The sequence below is a fragment of the Gossypium raimondii genome, chromosome 11 (genome assembly GCF_025698545.1).
Source record: "Gossypium raimondii isolate GPD5lz chromosome 11, ASM2569854v1, whole genome shotgun sequence".
Lineage (NCBI taxonomy): Eukaryota > Viridiplantae > Streptophyta > Magnoliopsida > Malvales > Malvaceae > Gossypium > Gossypium raimondii.
Window position 1 is genome coordinate 62,042,713 of NC_068575.1, and position 10,772 is coordinate 62,053,484.

At 37.7% G+C, this 10,772-nt stretch overlaps 2 protein-coding genes across 2 annotated transcripts; one reads left to right on the forward strand and one right to left on the reverse strand.

Moving 5' to 3' along the window:
• The first annotated feature begins 500 nt into the window (after window positions 1-500).
• On the forward strand, window positions 501-2,973 carry LOC105801828 (uncharacterized). The gene is made up of 4 exons (XM_012633135.2): window positions 501-758; window positions 1,564-2,064; window positions 2,261-2,407; window positions 2,633-2,973. Exons 1-4 carry the CDS (start codon window positions 654-656, stop codon window positions 2,720-2,722), a joined length of 843 nt encoding a protein of 280 aa, XP_012488589.1. The 5' UTR covers window positions 501-653; the 3' UTR covers window positions 2,723-2,973.
• Window positions 2,974-3,542: 569 nt separating this feature from the next.
• LOC128031881 (uncharacterized) lies at window positions 3,543-10,098 on the reverse strand. The gene is made up of 5 exons (XM_012633132.2): window positions 9,188-10,098; window positions 6,363-7,266; window positions 4,743-6,102; window positions 4,569-4,652; window positions 3,543-4,380 (listed from the first exon to the last, which is right to left on the reverse strand). Exons 1-5 carry the CDS (start codon window positions 9,705-9,707, stop codon window positions 3,685-3,687), a joined length of 3,564 nt encoding a protein of 1,187 aa, XP_012488586.1. The 5' UTR covers window positions 9,708-10,098; the 3' UTR covers window positions 3,543-3,684.
• Between the last annotated feature and the right edge of the window lie 674 nt (window positions 10,099-10,772).

The following is a 10,772-nucleotide window of genomic DNA, read 5'->3' on the forward strand; positions in this document are numbered from 1 at the left end:
CGCCAAATGTACCTTTTAATAAAATTATTTGTTTATACTTATATAAAATGAATAAAAATAAAATTACAAAAAAACAATATTCTTATGGACACGCGCACAAAAACCGCGTGATAAAAAAATTGTTCTAACCAGACATATGATATTATATTATAATATAGTTGAGAGCGATGAGCACTGACTCCAGCCCACACCACAAACATGTCGGAACTCGGGTTCAGTGCATTCATTTGTATAATAAAATTCCACCTACAATACTACCAAAAATAAATTTCAATTAATTAATATTACTAAATTAATCAAAATAATAAATTTATAATTCTGACGAAGTTATATAAAAGAGCATGATTAAGAACAATGAGGACAGAACACAGTACATGTCCTTTTACACCTTGTCCTTATTATAGTATTACATCACTTTACTTTTTTCTTTCTAAAAATCTTACAACTAGCTTAATAGTACCCTTCTGATTCTTATAAATATATATAAATTTCGCATTCTTCTTTTAGTCCTTAATTCAAAACCCCCCAAAATTTCTCTCCTTTCTTGAATTGTTTGAACACTCTTTTGTAAAAAACAAAAAAAAAAAACACAAGTTGTGTTCTTTGAAAAATTAAGGAAACTGTGTTTTTTATTCTAGCTGGAAAAAAAAAACATGTATGCCGACACAGGGCTGTTTTTTCCTTACATGCAGAACTTTGCTCAAGATTTTCAGCAGTTTGAAGGTTACTGTAAAACCCAGAAACCGAATGCTTCAATGGTATTGAATATCTCAAATCTGTCTCTGAATCTTTGCTTCTTTTTGTGTGTGTGTGTGTGTAAGCAGACAATTTTGTGTTTTATGTTAAAATTTCGATTTTTTTTGGAAGTAGTTTTTTTATAATGGAACTTCATTTTTCCCTTGTTAAAAGATTTCATTTTTTAGGAATATTTGTTTTTTTTCCCAAAATTATGTATTTTGGTAGCTTTAGAGCTCACGGTTTATGTTTTCCGGGTGGGTGAGAAAATTTTTCTCTGTAACCAAACATGGCTGGAAATGGGAAAAAAGGCAAACTTTAAATGGTGGAAACTGGAAAAAGGGAAAGAAAAGTTGGGAATATAATTGGAAAATGATTTCCATGTCATGAAATTCAGTGTTCTTGAAGATTTCTACCATGTTATTCAACTTTTTTGATATGGGGTTTTCACTTTTTAGCCCACTTTTATACATATATATATAAACTGTCACTATTAGTAATTTGTTTGTCTTAAAGACATAAAAGCATACTAAAAGTAGAAAGAAACCATTACCAGACATAATCCTTTTTAGTGATAATTTTGTTGGTAAAAATATGACCTTATTTTTTGGTTTGTGTTGGTCTGAATTAGGTATTGTATATTGAACATATATGTTTTAAGATTCAGTAAGTTGTTATAAAATCGAATCCGGAAATGGTAAGATGCTAACATTTGTGCTATAAACTTCAAGTTCGAGTTTAATATGTCCCATGTGCGGTGATTTGTTCGATTGTACTCGTGTTATTGAATGGTTAATGATACTTGTTTCGTATTTGTTTTTATCGTAGAACAACATGGTTCCGACCTCGACGATATCGGAATATGATTTGGGAGGAGATGGTGATTTGTTCAAAGCTCCGGAACCGATCATCGAAGAACCAATTGTAAGCCTTGATCCGATGACTGCAGCCATATCATCATTAATCTCGTGCGGTGAAGATGTTATTACTTCACAAGAACTTAAAGCCGCAGATATCGAATCATTTCAAAACGAGCAGCTTTTAGAGGTTTTGTATGAGTGCGAGAAGGATATGATGGCACAAGCAGCGATTGAAACGCCGTTGGTGGCGGAGGTCATTGATGTCAAGATTCCCGTGGATGAAAACTGGAATCAAGAAAATGAAATGTCGTGTGATGTGACATTCTCGAAAAGTATTAGCTCAGGCAGTTTAAGCTCGATGGAATGGATGCGACAGGCTGCTATCAAGCCTAATTTCCTTGATTTTACCGGAATGGATTTCAGTTCTGTTTACGGAATGAGGAGAGCGTTTAGCGAAGGAGATATGAAGGTCAGCCTTAATTGTTTTCGCATTGTTTTCTTATTACGATCATAAAAACCTACCCGGATCAAGTGATTGTGAAACTTTAGTTGATCACCGTGCATGTATTGTCTTTGTAAAAACGTCTAGTAGCCAAAAAAATTTAGATGTTTCTGGCCATTTCCACATGATGGGGTTGGTTATTAATACCAAGTTTTTATGACAGACTCTCGGCAACGGTAACGTGAGCATCATCCACTCTCCGGTCGAGAGACCATCAATTGTCAGCTGCTGTTCTAATGAAGATAGAAGGGAAAAGCTCTCGAGATACCGCAATAAGAAGACAAAGAGGAACTTTGGAAGGAAAATCAAGGTATAAAAAACACATATTCACTTGCATTTGTTACTTGCGTCTCTGGTACCAGTGTTAGATATAAGTATATCTGGCTTGGGTTTGGAGGATCGTATCATATCCTCAAAACCCATGCTGAAAATGTATCAAACATGCATCGTCGGGGAAACAAAGTCCATGTTATTCAATTTCTATCCTTTCGTCTCTTGTACCGAAACTCATCATATACAGTCTTCTTTTGTACAGTATGCTTGCCGGAAGGCTCTTGCCGATAGTCAACCAAGGATCCGTGGAAGATTCGCAAGGACCGAAGAATCCGACCACTCCAAGAGGTAATAAAACGGTTACAGAGTAAAACGGGAAGGAAGTAGCTAGGATCAATGAGGTTAATTAAAGAAGTAATGCTAAAATAAACAAGAACCCAACTCTTGAGAAATAGTTGTTCTAGTCGTGTTCGCCGTAATAACGGAGAGATGGCCAACCGAGTCGGATGTACATAGTGTCTATTCAATAAACTGGCAAAGCAGAAATTTGGACTTGTTAATATAAATATGTGTGTGTATAAAAATCATGATGTTTTGGCTCCATCTTTGATCCTGTGTGTATCGAGTTTTGTTCTTATTAAGTTGCCCTTTTCCATATTTTTGGTATAATATACCTTGCCTTTTGGAATCATAACAAAACCAGATCTAAGTTGGCTTTTGACATTTACACACCATAACCGTCTCTCATTGCAACTTCTTTTAATTTTAGTTTTGCTGTCATCAATCAACGATTCTGAATTCAATTCTGGGTTGGAATTCGAATCTCAATAATTTCAATTACATCCCATTACAAGGGATGAACCGTGGAGCAGTAGGAAGGAATTTGGGTAAAAGTATTTCCGCATATGGACTTGAATAACCAATAGAAGTAGAGCATAATTCACGAGTGAAGACACAAACATCTACATTCTGTAACTAAGGCAAACTCACAGGAGATACTAACGGATTTCATGACCGTCCAAACACAATTATATGTCCAGCCCCAACATAAATATTATAAAATGCAGAGCATTTCCTTCATCCTATCTTAAATCATGGCAATTTATAACGGCAGTTTACCGGAAATGATAAATGCATCAAAATAGAATGTAGCAGAGAAAGCAGATCAGGAATGAAGATGCAAGGATATGCCTAATCCAGGAAACCAGATGGCATATATCTCATTTTATTTGTTTCATAACCATAGGCAACAAAAACAGGGAGAGCAAAAATAAAAATGCGCATTATAAAAAGAACATGGATATAGAAATTGTCTCAATGTGTATTTTCAGGAGAATGATGTATCCGACTTAAAATTACGGACTCAGACCCAGACTCATTTGACTCAGGAATCAAAGCCCCTGATTCCTTAGGAAAATCATTTATGGAACCACTAATTGCATCGCCAAAAGCATGTCTTTCCTCAGCACAGTACACAGAACTATTACCTTCAGTTTTGTTTATATCATTTGAATTTTCATCATCCGCAGCCAAACCAATGGCCTCTGCTGTATTATCAAGAGACCGCAAAGAACCTTCAACTACATCCTCTGAATTCATCTGTTCAGTCTCGGTGTCTGTCTCTTCCGCCTTATTGCCATCCAAAGCTGGTTCAGGCACCTTCGGGTTTATGTCACAAAAACCAGCATTTGGCAGTTCTGATTTCTCTGGAGAAAGGCTATCCAGATGATCAGGTATCTCCCTTCTTTGGATTGAAACTAGCTGTTCCGTATTCTCGTCAGATGTAACAGATGGAACAGCTTCTTCCGGCTGATCTGAATCTAGCATTGCTGAATCCACCATTTCTGCATCAGAAATCAAAACTGCCTCCTCTACTTCGTCTACAACATGATCAGGACTTTGCTCCTTTCCCTTTTCCTTGGACGCTGAAGCAAATGCCAATATTCCACCTTTGACATCTAATATAGCACCCATTTGTAGCCTCTGTTTCTTGTAGAGGTCCATGGCTTTCTGCAAGTCAGAAAGCATTCGTGAATCACCATCATTAGTTTAGAATCAGTTTCCAAAATAAGGAGCACTACCATAAAAGATCTTCTACGTTCCCTTCCCCCAAAACAATTCAAACCTAAACTATTCCCAGAAAAGAAAGATCTTAGATACAGTCAGGCTGATATACAGATATGAGCTTCACTAAGTACCTGAAAAACAGAAGCATTAGTTGCTGGAATCAGTGAAGGGCTCAGCACAGCAAAGGAAGCATTTTGCACAGGTCGTGCATCATTCTGAAAAATACAAGAGAATGGGTATTTTAAGTCAAAGATCAGATAAATTAGATATTGAGAGACAATTATGTAGAAAAGGGTCCTCTCTACCTTTGAATTGACAAGCATTGTTACATCTTTAGCCAAATCTTTACTTTGCTCCACATTCAGTAAACCCATACACTGACCATATAAATCAGAACCAGCTAGTTCTGCTGAAATGTCAAGCTTAGAAAGATAAAGCAGACAATAGTGAGCATCACCATCTTGACTTGATACTTTGGAAGAATCAGGTGCCTTGTGTGGAACCATGGGTGAAAGTCTAGAAGATTCTTTAACTGGTGACATGTCATCAGATCTTGTTTCAAGACCTTTCACCTGAAGACCATTATTGCCATTTTCATATTGATACCTCCGACGTTCCTGTCCATCATAAACATCCTCAGGAGAGGCCTGCAGAGGATTCTCCTCCCTCTGAGATGTTGAGGGCAAGTCAACGTCACCATTTTGTCCTTTCCACACATCTGAACTGGGATCCCATCCCCGACCATTCACTGGATGCCTATTCTGGTCCCATTCGGGACCCCCGAACATGTGCGCTTCATCCCTAAAAATAATATTGTGACCATCCCAACCATGAAAATGGGCTGGACCGGAGCCATCCATCGTATTCTGCCAGCCCATTGGCCGTAAATGATTGTTAAACCTTTCAGCATCAGGTATATGATATGGAATCCCAGAGTGATTAATTTCCATTGAGGGTCTACCACCAAACAGAGATGGAGAAGGAAACTGTGGCATCATAGCTTGAAAAGCACCATGGGGTGGCCCAGGTTGGAAAGGGATGAAACTATTTGGAACAGGTGCTGGCCAGTTTGGGGCGACCCTCCAAGCATTTGCGTGCCCTCTTCTAACATTCAGATCACCACTCCTCTTGTAGCGACCACTGTTATTGAATCTATTATCTTCTTCTAGAGAACCCATGAAAGAAGGGCTGCCAATTCCAGCCCTTAAACCAGGAGGTTGTGAAATCAAAGATGAGTTGCCCTGACCAGCTCTATTATAAAACACAGAATCTGCTTGAGAGGATCCATCCAAAAGAGGCTTCTCAGGAGGCAAGTCTCGACTAAGTCTATTATCCTCTTCTCTGCCACCAGCAGAGGCACTGCTCCACCCCGTCTCCTCTGTGTCAAGACCCCGCCTAACACTTCTACCCGTATATCTACGCTCAAGACTTGTTGAAGGAGATTTTTCCATCATACTCATTGGGGAAGCTTTTAAACTTGAGGACCTCTCAATTGGTAACTCCCCAGAATGGTCCTCATCCGCCCTACTTGATTTCTCCATGGATCTGTACTTAGCACCCCTCTCAGAGGTTTCAGAAAAACTAGTCACCTCTCTTGACAAAGCTGCTTTGGACCGCTGCTCTGTCATTGGATCTCTATAATTCGAATCTTCTTGCTTCAAATGTCTGTAAGAGAAAATAAGTCTATTACACTCAAGAAAGCACTAGGGATAGTGGTGGGGCCATACCCCCAAGCACCAGAAATTAGTAGAATGCCACAGAGAATGAGAAAATAAAATCAGTATAAATTGTCAAACAATAATCTGAATATCTGACAGAAATTACTGACTTAATACCGTACATTGTTTGCTGCTCAGTTTACCATTTAAACCATAGAATATGGAATAAAAAATATTGAAGAGGGTGTGATAAAAGCAAAAGAGTACCTATACTCATCAGTCCCACCATGAGAACTTGAGCTGGGAGAAGCCCTCCTCCTGTTGCTGCCCATAGCAGCATCTAAATTGGTTGGGCGTGACTGACACCTTCCCCTATCAGCATCTACCTCGAGTCTACCAGAAGCTGATTTATTTTCCATGTCAGAATACTGTAGTTTGGCACCTCTAGATTTAGTATCATTACCGTCATCCCGATCATCAGGAGATCGCTTCCTTCCCTTACTATCTTTGTTTCTAGCACTCCTCCGCTCATCATGTAACTCATCACGCTCACGATCTCTATCCTTGTCCCGATAACTGTAACGGAGATCACGTTCTCGATCTCGATCCCATTGAGAATCATAATCACGATCATTGTCATGATCACGATTGCGGTCACGTTCCCGATAATGGTCACGATCAAGATCACGATAACGTTCTCGCTCTCGGTCGCGTCCAATATCCCGCTCTCGATCACGCTCCCGCTCCCTATAGCGCTCACGGTCTCTATCACGATCACGCTCTCTATCATGGTCACGATCACGCTCAAAGTCACTATCTTGAACCTTGGACTTCTTCTGCCGAATTTTACCGTCATCTTTTCCATCCCTTAAATGCTTCTCACTAGACTTACTATTAGCATGATCGCTTGCCACTTGGTCATCTTGGCACTTATCTTCACAGTTAATGTCTTCCCGATACTTGTCTTTGTATCTTTCATCCTTATGCTTCTCATCTCTTGCTCTTACATCTTTGCTAGTATCATTGCTTGCAGACAACCGCCTGTCCAAAATGTCTCCATTATCTTCCAGATGCTTATCCACATCACCAGAAGCATCTCTCTTTTTCCTAAGTCGTCTCTCAAGCTGGCTCTCTGATTCAGGACTTTGCAACCGATCTGGTACATCAAAATCTGAAATACAGAAAAAGGAAAAGGAAAAAAAATGTTACCAAGAATATCTGACAGTCTACTTACAGAAAACACCTCGAAAGCTATAATTTGATTTCAGCAAATATTACTAAAACTCCTCTGAAAATCCGGAAATCTGGACTCGATAATGACCATACAGTTTATCATTTTCCGCAAACAGAAGACAAGATCCTCTGGAAAGTGCATGTAATAATATACCAAGCAGAGCAATGACATATAACACTGAAAATGTAAAGCAATCCAAAACAGAAAACTGAAAGATCACAAACTTAATATTTGAATTCATAAAGCAAACAAGTAAACTTATCTAGTCTACTATAAGCTAATAATAACTTTAAATCTGTGAAAAGCAGATACAAAGAGAAAGTGCCGAAAGACTGACGCATCTAGACATAGCACTGATATATTTGAGCCAAAGCAGCATGAAAATTTTATATTAGGCCTCAAACGAAGGTAAACTCACCGCACTGAAACATCATCCCCAAGCCAAAACAGAAGTGGATAGATGACAGTAGCCAGATAACTATCCACAACCATGACAGCTTATGAAAGAAGGAATTCTTCCATTACCAGTTGAGGATTTAGATGGAGTATTTATTAGAAATATTTTTAAATACAGAACTATTTATAAAACGGTCAGCACTTCTCATCATATTTTATCAACTTCCAAAACTCCCTTCAAAGTCCAAACATGCCATTTATTGAAATTTGAAATACCACGATCAAGGCAATACATTCATTACCTTCAAGTTATTCAAGGCTCCACTGGAAAATATAATCAGGACCATGGAACTTATAAGTACAAGGGATCCTTGCGGGCTCTGACCAACCTTGGCTAAACAAGATTACCTAAGTTGGGAAATTGACTTCATATACTTAGAAAAACACATGTAAATGCACTTCTAAGTGTACAAGAAGTGTGGCAGCTTCAAGCTCAACCAAGTAAATTCTCCACTCAATATACATATAAATTGTTCTCTTATACAAAAAAGGGAACCATGTATGGGAAAGTACTTCTATAATAACACTTTGAAGCTAATATAAAATTAAATATTGGAGACTCCACAGAAATTTTCAAAATTCGATTCCTTTCAAACCGATACCCAGAAACAGGAAACCAGCCAAAAGAAATATTCACTGCAGAAGGCTAACCGACAATTTCAATTTGATATTGAAGATAAAGGAAATGGAAAAGATAAGCAATCTTATCCTGGTCCATACACCACTGTTCTAGGAACTCAGACACAAGGTGCATGTCTATGCAGAAAAAGTGTAATACACCAGGTTTAAGGTCAGACATTAGTTTCTTCATAACAGTAGTTAAGAAGGCTATAAAACAATGAAAAAGTCACACCTTCCCAACACCATAAGACCTGATCAGTAGAAACTATCTTCTCAACTATGTCACCTAATCTTTAAATTCCTCAACCCAGCCTCTCATCCTGAAAACAGACATCTACTTTTCTTCTTTGGCTCATGGAGCAAATAAAAGTTGCAAAATTAGATAACTCTTAACACTTAAAATTATTTGGCTTGAAGTTAAACTTCCCCAATCAACTTAACATGGTTCTGAGAGTTTGTAGATATATATTATATATAGACTTAACCATGGATGCATTCGAAAGAATAGCTTTCCTCTGAAATCTATAGTTTAAAAGTTTGCAAAAGAGGAAATTAGAAATCTAGCACAGTCCAACAAAAAGGGCAACTCGAAGTTATATATCAATAGATAGAGTCCCTATTCAATGCAGTATGTATTAACTCCTAAAAAACAAAAATGGGAAAATAAAATGACAATCAATCTTAATATACCATACCTAACAACAAAAAAGGGCACCAAAATAATTAGAAATGTACATGCTAAATTGTCACTAAACAACCAACAAACAGTAAGTTATCTTACCAGTTCTTTCGGTGGATTGTTTCACAGAGCGGTGTTCTTCATTCTCAATGAACCTATCACTCTTGCCTTCTTTACCTTTCCTTTCTCTCTCCCTTTCCTCTTTTCTACTTGATTCTCGATGCTTCCCTTCACTCTTACTCCTCTTTGTATCATCCCCTTCAATATCCTCTCGTCTCTTACTCTTCGATTCACTTGAAGCCTTAGACTTCTTCTCTCCTTTACCATCATCATCTTCACCACCATTCCACCTATCGTTTACTCCATCATCTGCCTTTTCTTTGCGCCGCTTCGAGGAACTGTACTCCTCAATATAATCTCCATTCCCCGAAATCCATATTTCCTTGCTGGTATCCTTAGCGTCAAGCTTTCTCTTGTCACCGGATCCAAGCTCCTTTGAAGACCTAACACTACTCTCCTCCTTACTCTTCTTTTCCTTCTCCTTTAAGCCCGAATCTTTCTCCGAATCCGAGTAATCCCTAGAACTGTGCTTACTGGATTTATGCCTTGAACTTCGCGGCATCACCGGCACCCAAATTACAACACCTCAAAAAAACCCTAACCAGAAAATGAAAACAAAAATGAAACACCAATCTCTCAAATCAACATTGAATACAAAAACCCTAACATCGAATCTTCCAATAACGTCGATTAACGAAAAGCAGGAAGAAATGAATGTGGAAACCCTAACTGGAAGGAATAGGAGTGGAGGCGGTGGGAAGGTTTACGGCGGACGGAAAGAAAAGATTTTTAGAGGAGAGTGGGGGCGGTTTAAGGGATGGGATCGAAAAAATGAGAGGGAAATTACGAGGGAGGGTAGGGTGGAAGAAATTTGGGGGTTTGAGTTTGACGAAGGAAGATGGGGGTGTTTTGGGGATAGCTGCTAAAAAGAGCATGTGATGTTGAAGAAGTGAAGAAAAGAGGGTATATGCCTTTAGTTTTCAATAATGAGCTTTATTTATTTATTTATTTATTTATTTATTAGGAATCGGAGTTAACAGTAGGACTTGAAGTAGACTTGGGGATAACTTTGCCCATCTCACACGATTAACCCTCCTATTACCGTCTTGTCTGACTCATCCAAATTTTGATTTTTTTTATATTAGTTTGGTCCCTCAACTTTTTTGAGTTTAAAATTTTATTTCGTGGGTATCAAGTAAAAGGAAATTCTGAACTTTTTTATACTAATTTGAGTATATTTTTTGTTATATAATTTGGTTTGAGAAAAAAAAACTCACATTACTTTCTATTTTTAAAATATATTTTAAATTTTAATCCAGAAATTCGACTCTAATTCACCCAGAATTTTATTTTCTCCAATGGTTACACTAAAACCTCATTTAATGTTAATAAATAGATTTTCTCATGATGTAGATAAAAAGTTGTTTAAAATGCTTGTTTTCTCATATAATAAGAAGACCCGAGAGTTGTAGGATAAGATGACTGCTCTGCTTTTTCTCGCATGAAATAAAAGAACCATATCTCGGTATGAAAAATAAATCCACGTACAAATGAGCTTTTCAGCTATTATTAAATGTTTCATTTTCACTCTTCTTTTATTATATAATATGCTTTCAATTTTTATGTA

Bases quoted from the DNA above. Each gene is read 5' to 3' on its own strand.
- LOC105801828 (XM_012633135.2), top strand. From the start codon at position 654: ATGTATGCCGACACAGGGCTGTTTTTTCCTTACATGCAGAACTTTGCT. The intron at 759-1,563 runs GTATTGAATATC...TTTTTATCGTAG, and splicing joins AGAAACCGAATGCTTCAATG to AACAACATGGTTCCGACCTC. The intron at 2,408-2,632 runs GTATAAAAAACA...TCTTTTGTACAG, and splicing joins ACTTTGGAAGGAAAATCAAG to TATGCTTGCCGGAAGGCTCT.
- LOC128031881 (XM_012633132.2), bottom strand. From the start codon at position 9,707: ATGCCGCGAAGTTCAAGGCATAAATCCAGTAAGCACAGTTCTAGGGAT. The intron at 4,653-4,742 runs GTAGAGAGGACC...TGTATTTTTCAG, and splicing joins CAATGCTTGTCAATTCAAAG to AATGATGCACGACCTGTGCA. The intron at 4,381-4,568 runs GTACTTAGTGAA...TCTGACTTGCAG, and splicing joins CTAATGCTTCTGTTTTTCAG to AAAGCCATGGACCTCTACAA.